We start from the raw sequence: 8,455 nt of genomic DNA, 5'->3' as shown, positions 1-8,455 counted from the left end.
TGACACACAGCAGAAGGTCAGAACTCACAAGCAATTAACTGGACAGACTGTCAATCAGGGGTTTATTTGTTTCTATTTGTGCTCGTTTGCTCCAAAAACGATTTAAAAACTGAACTAAAAGTTTAAAACACATTATAAATGAAGCCTTTTTATATAGTAGGATAAAATATAGGCCTACAATATATATATTTTAAATGTAGGCCTATATAAAACTATTAAGCCATGATAACATAGACAAACATATGGTTTTAGATTATGTATTTTATTATGCTTTTTTAATGGTTTGACGTGTTATGTTGAACTGCAAGTGGCTGAGGGGGAACAGTCTTTCATATGCTTTAATTATGTACGAAAAGTATAGGCTACATAGCCAGGGAAATTGACAAATTAAAATATTTCTGATTATTCATTATCTTTCTGCTTCGGCTATAGCTAAGGGCAAGGCTATCCATTGCAAATACATTAAAGAAAACGATGCAGTAGCCTAGGCTACAACAAGTCAAAGCATATTATCAAACTGTGTACATGAGGCTATAATGGGGTATCAGCACAAACACCTACCTTTGAGTCACTGCTGAGCAATTTATATTCCGTCTCGTCGATGTTTCCAAAGACGGAGTTCTTCACCATTCCAAACATCTCTTCTTTTTAGGACGGGTCTCCCTCTCCTCTCCGCGCACTGCCCCTTCACACCTGTTCTCCTTCCTATGTGTTGCTCGTTGGACTTCTATAAACAAGTTGCTATTATAACAAACAGCTCCTCTTGAAACCTTGGCATGGGGGACTATCCAGATGTTTAGCAAAAAAAGACCAATTTACGCTCCAAGGATTTGTGCGCACTTTTACAGTTAATGCTAAATACTCTCTCTTTTTTAATATAGTCTACAACCGTTTTGTTTTTAAGACAGTTAAACAAACGACTTTTCGGTTCTGTGTCAAACGTATAAATGACTTCTCTCTCTTTTGTCAAACGGACTGCAGCAGCATCCCAGTTTGACCGAGTTTGACCAGCGGTGCTTGGCCCCGCCTCCCCGCCCTCTCCTCATTCGCTCTTATCTAGTCTTAAATATACCTAGGCTCTCACCCACTTGACAACCATATTACCACCAATCATACCGTAATACAACAGTTTGCAATGTTATGCCGACGCCTGCAGACGGACACATTTTTTCCACGACTTAAGTTTGTTTATTTGGTGTGAGTTTAACCTGGGTTCAGGTTGCACTGACTGACATTAAAAATGTATGTTAACTTGAAGGTGCAGGGACGTGTGACTGTAAAGGCACTCATCATGTCTTCCTATTTCATGTCCAAGAAAACGTCCAGTTGGCTGACATTAGGTGGAAATCAATAGGCTTGCATCCTGTATACATCCTCTATATGTTCAGAGATGGGCATGTTGTATTTTAAATACATGATGTATTTTAAATATTTTTTTTTGTATTGTAAATAGGCCTACATTGTACTTTTTTCTGTATTTTAAAAGAAAAAACGTATTTCAAATACATGTATTTCAAATACATGCCCATCTCTGCTTATTATGTCAGTATGCATGTGCGAAACAGTGGTGGGGTACAGATATGTGTGCAACTGTGCATTTTCAGTTGTTATATGCAATATAATTTGACACTATAGCTGTAGGTTTGTCAGTATGCATTGGACTTTCATTCCAGCACGAAGCATGTGCACGTTTCTGTGTTCTATGTTTGGCCGTGCTCTGCGCATGTGTGCCACCATGTGTCATGTGTATGCTGCTTAGCTTCAGGGATGATCTATTTAAATTCAGACTGAAAGCAAAACGTTAGTCACCATGAGAACTGGAGGAAATAGAAAAAGCACAGAAAAAAAAGGCACACACACAAAAAGAGGATTATGCTGGGTATGTACAGCAGCAGAGCAACATAGATGATATGAGAGGTTTATAATTATGGGAAAGAGGAGACAGTCCCAGGGAATACAGAATGTAAGCGCTCAATACAATACAAAAATCACACACATGTGAAGTGAGTGGTGCAACTCTGTGTGGGGGTCCCCCGGAAGATCCAGACCCACAGGACCACCGCCAGGGTGCCGGCCCGGTTCCGGCGAGCCGAAACCGAAGATAAATGAGAGTTACCATGTGGGGATCTCCGGAACATCCAGACCCCCAGGAACGCGCCCAAGGGGCCGGGACGATTCCGGCGAGCCGCCCCACGTCCGAAAACGGTTGAGAAATGACAGTTACCGTGTGGGGGTCCCTCTACTGTACTGTACTGTACAGGCACACCCAAAATCATCATATATACAGTTAATATGTGTGTGTTTGGTTGCGCACAGGTGGTGAAAAACAATCATGCTATCTTCGTGCTCAGACCCAGGCACCCACCCACACACACATAGCTCCGTAAGGGAGTGGTTGCACCACTCAGAAAAGAATAGTCAGGCAGCAATAGGGGCATCGCCAGACCTACTCAGTAGCCTATGTCTAGGACATGTATACAAACCCACTGGGGATAGACAACAAATGGTAGCTTTATGCTAGTATGGAGTGGATTTCAATGTGTCAAGGGCCCCTTGCTTTTAAATGTTAGAGGAGCTTGTTTGTGGCTTAAAGACTCCTGGTCAGACCCCCCAGACTGGCAGGAAAGATGAAACCACACACACACTGCTCCTAACCTCGCCTCACCAGGCTTTCCACCTCGGAGGAAAGCCTGGTCTCTGGTCCCAAAAGCGCTGTGTGAACCGGTCGGGAGCGGATGATATCGTTACGTCATGTTGTAGTATTGTTTTGTAGTCGACAGGCAGGAACAATCAAACAGAACTTCCTTTTCCCTCAAACCGGAAGAATATCAATAAAAGCTCTCGTAGCCTGTAGCTTTTATTGAGAAAAATCGGTTTGAGGTGAACCTATGTGGATAAATACAGTTTAAAGAATGCAAATGTATTTAAAACTATGTTGGTGGTAGCCTACTCAAATCAGACCCCAATTTTGACTGTATAGGTTCTTCCTTGGCCTACTGGTAGTGTGCGTGTAAAATTCACACTGATCGGTCCTACAATGTCCCAAGATTACTCACTCAGTCTCACAGAAAGACAGAATCATGGGAGCGGAAACATAATCTCGACCACCCCAGAACGGTTGGGGGGGGGGGGGGTATTAGTGAGTGGCATTTCCGTAAATGGTGCATTTATACAGAGCCTTTATCCAAGGCGCTTTACATAGATTGTGCATTACATTCACCCACACATTCATACACTGATGGCGGCGGAAACCATGCAGGGCACCAACCAGCACATCAGGAGGGGTTCAGTGTCTTGCTCAAGGACTACACCAACTACACCAACTCTGGGGGAGCCCGGGTTCGAGCTGGCAACCTTTGCGGTTACCATCCAGCCACTCTACCCCTCAGCCACCGCCGCCCTGTACCACCGCCCCCGTACAATAGTATAGTGTTTCTGTCACTTTGGTTGATTGCAGTATCACCTCTGGCTAAAACAGGAGGCACATTTTCGTGAAGGGTCAAAAAAGAAAACTTTAATAGTTCACATGCATATGATATTTCTCAGTTACACACAAATACTTGATTTTTAGCTTTTGAATCAGAAATGAGGCTTATGCCTACTTAGCCTGGCATGGCCAGACTAATACCACTGCGTAGATATTGGGCAAATGTAGCAGATTTGTCTGTTTTCCAGGCCAATACCTGCTGCCTAGTAAGCTAATTCACAATGCTGCCATTTTCTCAGATGTAATTTAAGGAAATAAACATAAATTAACCAGCTATTATTGTGTTGTCAAAACATAGTCCCATGTCTCAAAAAAACAAAAAAAAACAATACAGATTCAATTGAACATTAATACATACTTTAATGGGACAAAGAAAGACGTCAAAATGGAAATGTTTTCACATGATTGTGCAGTCACTGCTGTGCAGCCAGTAGGACACCTCACCAGTTTCACAATTAATGCCAGTCCTTGTCTTAATTACAGTTATTTAATTACATGATCTCTTCTCTGCCAATATCTGTCTGGCTATCGATGGCATGATCTCCAGACTACAGCTGCTAGTGTACACCAGAACTGGGTCCATTCCCTTCCATTAAATCAAGGGGTCAAACCTACTATTTCTTGCTGTGACAGGGAAAGATCAATCAATCTTGGGGAGACGTAACTGAATCCATTAATGCGGTTGTAATCAGACCCGGTCCAGCCAACTTCTCACACCTTCTCAGTTCTCCCAGCCTTTGCCCCCTGGTTGAGTGGGCAACCTGAGACCCACTATTCCCGCTGCCTGTTCGATGCTGCGCTCCCCCTTGCCGTGGTAGAGGTTGTGCAGAGCCATGTGCTTCCTGGTGGACGCCAACAGACAGAGGTAGGTGTTCGAGGCGTGAAGAGCCTCGTGATCCCCACGGCAGTACCTCTGTCCCGTTACCTGGAAGGAGTCGGAGAGGGAGAAGGAGAATGAGACGGTCACATACACACATTCACTCACCTGAAATGTATCCATTTACAGTAGGCCTGACATCTAAATTAAAAAAAAAAGAGTCTTCTAAATCATGACAATTTTCTGAAATACCTATGTTTCTATATCAGTGGTAATCAATATTTCATGTCAAGGACCCCAAAAATGATACGTAATAGGCCGCCGACCCCCATCTGAAAATATGTTGTTCCAGGGACCTCCCAGAAGCAATGATTTGAGTTAAAAAGTTCGCTCTGGAAGAATATATATATATATATATATATATATATTCAAAGAGTTGCACCACATTTTCATGATTTTTCAAAAATAGCAGATCTACAAGCTCGCACCGAGTGCCGCGCTACGAGCTTGTAGATCTGCTATTTTTCAACAGGTAAAGTTTAAAACAATGTTTGGAAGCGATAAGCGACACTGATGCAGCCCCGGGTCTAAATGGGTTAAGGTTGCACCCTCTCTCCCCTTTTTAAATCTAGATTAAAGACACATTATGCGTTTGCGATCTGCTTGTATTAAACAACGTTAAACTCACCAACATTGCAGCTGTAGGGCAAGCTTGAATTATCCTCTTTCAATCTGCCGAGCTTTTGTTTCAAAAAAAATCCACCATAGACATGTTATGAGCTACTTTCTGTCAAGACATCCTCTGCAGGTGATTCTTTTTCTAAGTGTTGGAGTTTGGAAGCACTCGTTTTTAATAAGGGGTCGCGCTGCTGCCTCCTGCATTATGTGCAAATACGAAACAGATGGCACGCAGGGCCGTTCAGTGACTTACGACGAGCGCTTACAAACTCCAACACAAAAATCACCTGCACAGAATTTCTTGACAGAAAGTAGCTCATAACATGTCTACGGTGGATTTTTATGAAACAAAAGCTCGGCAGATTGAAAGAGGATAATTCAAGCTTGCCCTACAGCTACAATGTTGGTGAGTTTAACGTCGTTTAATACAAGCAGATCGCAAACGCAAATTGGATGAGTGGGGAGTCAATGGAGGGTATTGCATTTGCAACTCTAGATTCATCCCATAATATAAAAAAATCTAGAGTTGCAAATTGCGGCTAATTGCAGCTATGTCCTCCCTGGCCTTTTAGAAAACCATATAGCCCACTGCCCCCTTGGAGAAAGTGCCTGGTGTCACGGGGCAACCCGTGCCCTATAAACATACATTGATGGAGAACAATGCTCATACCTAAATTACACAGTTGCATCCCTAACTTTGCCGGCCGGCTTGGAAGACTGTGTTAATGGACATGAGTGCATATTTTTATGATGGTAGCTCACAGTGAATTGTAAAAGAGAACAAGTATGTACTTTGCAAATATTGTCACAGTATATGTTTGGTGTCATTTAGGTTTAATTATGATTGGTTGGCACCTGGCTCTCCTGCAGTACAGGTGATCCTCTTGACTGAGTGGAGGAAGGTACCAAGTGCTATAGAGCAGGAGGGGTGTCTGTCTGGTTTACAAGAGCTCTTATGTTATGTTTTCTATTCATCTTGTTGTGTAATGTATCTGAAATGTATTCGAATTGGTTTAGTTAAAGTAGGTAATTGTGTAAGTTAACTCATGGGCCATGGTTAGCCAGATGTTGAGTTAAGTGGGTTACCAATTACAGAACTGTTCCTTGGTATAGTCTTGCCTAGTATAAGAGGGAGGCTGCAGGGGCAGTGAGTTAGTTCAGTTTGGCGTGAGACAACCAGAAGGTAACACCCAGGGAGAGCTGCTAGGGGGCCTGTCATTGCAGGGTTTATAGCCTACATAGTTTCTCAAGTTCTGGGTTTGTTTCCCTAATTTGTTTTCAAGTGTTTTTCTATGTTGTCTTTTCGTAAGTTAGTCTTTAGTGTTTTGTTTTGTTCGAGGCCTTTCCACTGTGAATAACCTGTATCGGGGAGAAATAAAACACCCTAAAAGGTATTGCTGGATTCTGTCACTTTTTGGAGCCTTGGCCACTCGGCCAACTTTACACCTGGTTTTTAAACTAAAACCGAAATGCTCTCCTTTATTGTTTAAATTTTTTTTTATCATGTTTTGTATAATTTTTCTGAAGTCCCCCTCTTTTTAAAAGTGTTATCTTTCTATTGTGTATTGTATGTTTTGTTATATGATGTGCAGCACTTTGGTCAACCCTGGGTGTTTTTAAAAGTGCTCTATAAATAAATACAATTGACTTGACAGGCTAATTAGATACATCTGACAGAGGCATACATACACACACAACAACAAAGTCCTATATGGACTTGTTTCCATTGAGATCCTATAGTATGGACCACAACGGGATGGTCCCCAGCACGTTGTGTGTTATATTAGTTTTTAATGTATTTTATTGTTCGACGGGCTGTTTACATATTCAATCAATCAAGAGTTACTGCGAGTTACTGTCACAAAAAAAACTTGGGTGCAACATCTAGTGGCTATCAGAGCCCGGTGGCTATATGTTGTATACTGTCCTAATAACTCAATTAATGACAACGTTAATCAATTAACAACTCCATCATGCGATTGGCTGCAAGCCTGCAAGCTCCTGGAATTGAAACTAATGTAATGAAGTCGCAAGAAAGACAGACTTCTGTAAGTTCCGTTAAAGAAAGATACGACATGGTAGTGTAATGGGTGTTAAATGTTGTGCATGCCATGCTGAGTAGTCAGTCCATAGAGTTTTATATAAGCTTGAGTCGGATTCGGTTCTTCTAACATTACAGAAGCAACTTGACTGGTTGTCAAAATGTCAACACACTTGGGTGAGTGTTTGTTTGTCGACATTGAGCAAGTGAGCATGCCGGTCGGTCACCTTGCTGTGTCGTTGAGCTGACTTTGTGTATATTTATTATTACTAAATGTATTGCTAGTCAAATGTAATTTATACACAGTATGTGAAGCCCCGGAACTATACACATTAAATTGCTCTCGAAAAACATAAATGGTCGAGCATTTTCCAGAGGCAAATAAAACGTGTCAACTGTGTTATTAGACCCATAACATTATGGTCTGTGTGCTGCTAATAGTGCTATAAGCTAGCTAGGCTGTTGTTAGCCATAGCTGCTACCTTGTGTGCGTACACAGTATACAGCCGTTGGCGACTCACTCACCTCGTTTTTACGAAACTGACCTATAACAAAGTTATAAGCCAATGATTTTCTATAAGTTGACCCCTGTATCGCCTTCAACTCCTTCAGGATTCCTCGCCACGCTCTGAGAGGCGAAGGTAGCCCCGCCATGGTTGTTGATGTTGTTCTGACTGACTGTGCTGCTGCTCTATGGCGGCTCCTATGGCTCTATCTAGACTAGTAGACACACTCAATCGAGTTCAGGACAAGACATCTCGTTCAGTCTCGTCTCATCGTCAGGGGATATTAATACAATCTGGGAATACATTTCTTACCAAGAATTTTCTTCACCAATGTGTTTGTAAATGTGTCTGTCTACTAACATATCCCACATTGGTTTATATTCAACCACCCTATAGGGGAATTTGCCTTAAGTAGCATGTGACGTGTCAAATGTGACGTTTCATCATTCTGAATCCATTCCAAGCATTAGTTTTGCACGAAAAACAGTCCTTGGGCTAAAAATAGCCATAGACGTCATCACAAATGTGATGATGTCAGTACATTTGGGCATATTTGGGCAAGTGGCTATGGCCAAACTAGGGGGTCTATGGCCAAACTAGGGGGTTTTCATGATTCTTTTTGAATCCATTGCAAGCATTAGCTTTGCACGAAAAACACTCCTTGGGCTTAAAAAGGCCATAGCCGTCATCACAAATGTGTTGGGCACATTTGGGCAAGTGTCTATGACCGTTTTTAGCACAAAGGAGTGTTTTTCGTGCAAAACTAATGCTGATGGTACCCCGACTTTCAGCAGCTGTCAAAAATTCCCCTAGGGTGGTTGAAAATAAACCAATGTGCAGACACCTTTACAAAAACCTTGGTGAAGAAAATTCTTGGTAAGAAATGTATTCCCAGATTATACTGATAATATTCCCCGACTATCATG

General features: G+C 42.0%; 2 protein-coding genes across 2 annotated transcripts in view; both read right to left on the bottom strand.

The window, feature by feature from the left end:
• LOC306936282 (heme-binding protein 1-like) overlaps window positions 1-639 on the bottom strand; it is a gene marked incomplete at both ends in the record, with an annotated part of 21,414 nt that extends 20,775 nt beyond the window's left edge. Inside the window, one exon of the mRNA XM_079519771.1 lies at window positions 562-639. Coding sequence (XP_079375897.1) covers window positions 562-639 — 78 coding nt within the window. The remainder of the gene's footprint in view (window positions 1-561) is intronic.
• Window positions 640-3,504: 2,865 nt separating this feature from the next.
• Window positions 3,505-7,772, bottom strand: fmc1 (formation of mitochondrial complex V assembly factor 1 homolog). The gene is made up of 2 exons (XM_079520090.1): window positions 7,549-7,772; window positions 3,505-4,412 (listed from the first exon to the last, which is right to left on the bottom strand). Exons 1-2 carry the CDS (start codon window positions 7,675-7,677, stop codon window positions 4,209-4,211), a joined length of 333 nt encoding a protein of 110 aa, XP_079376216.1. The 5' UTR covers window positions 7,678-7,772; the 3' UTR covers window positions 3,505-4,208.
• Window positions 7,773-8,455: the final 683 nt, after the last annotated feature.

This window comes from Electrona antarctica (genome assembly GCF_951216825.1).
Source record: "Electrona antarctica genome assembly, chromosome: 14".
NCBI classification, from domain to species: domain Eukaryota; kingdom Metazoa; phylum Chordata; class Actinopteri; order Myctophiformes; family Myctophidae; genus Electrona; species Electrona antarctica.
Note: the sequence above shows the minus strand (reverse complement) of the source record. Positions and strands in the feature narration are given on the sequence as shown.

What these genes read in the sequence shown, in the direction of transcription:
- fmc1 (XM_079520090.1), bottom strand. Translation starts at nt 7,677, where the DNA reads ATGGCGGGGCTACCTTCGCCTCTCAGAGCGTGGCGAGGAATCCTGAAG. An exon ending in GTCAGTTTCGTAAAAACGAG is followed by an intron (nt 4,413 to 7,548) that starts GTGAGTGAGTCG and finishes GACTCCTTCCAG; the next exon opens with GTAACGGGACAGAGGTACTG.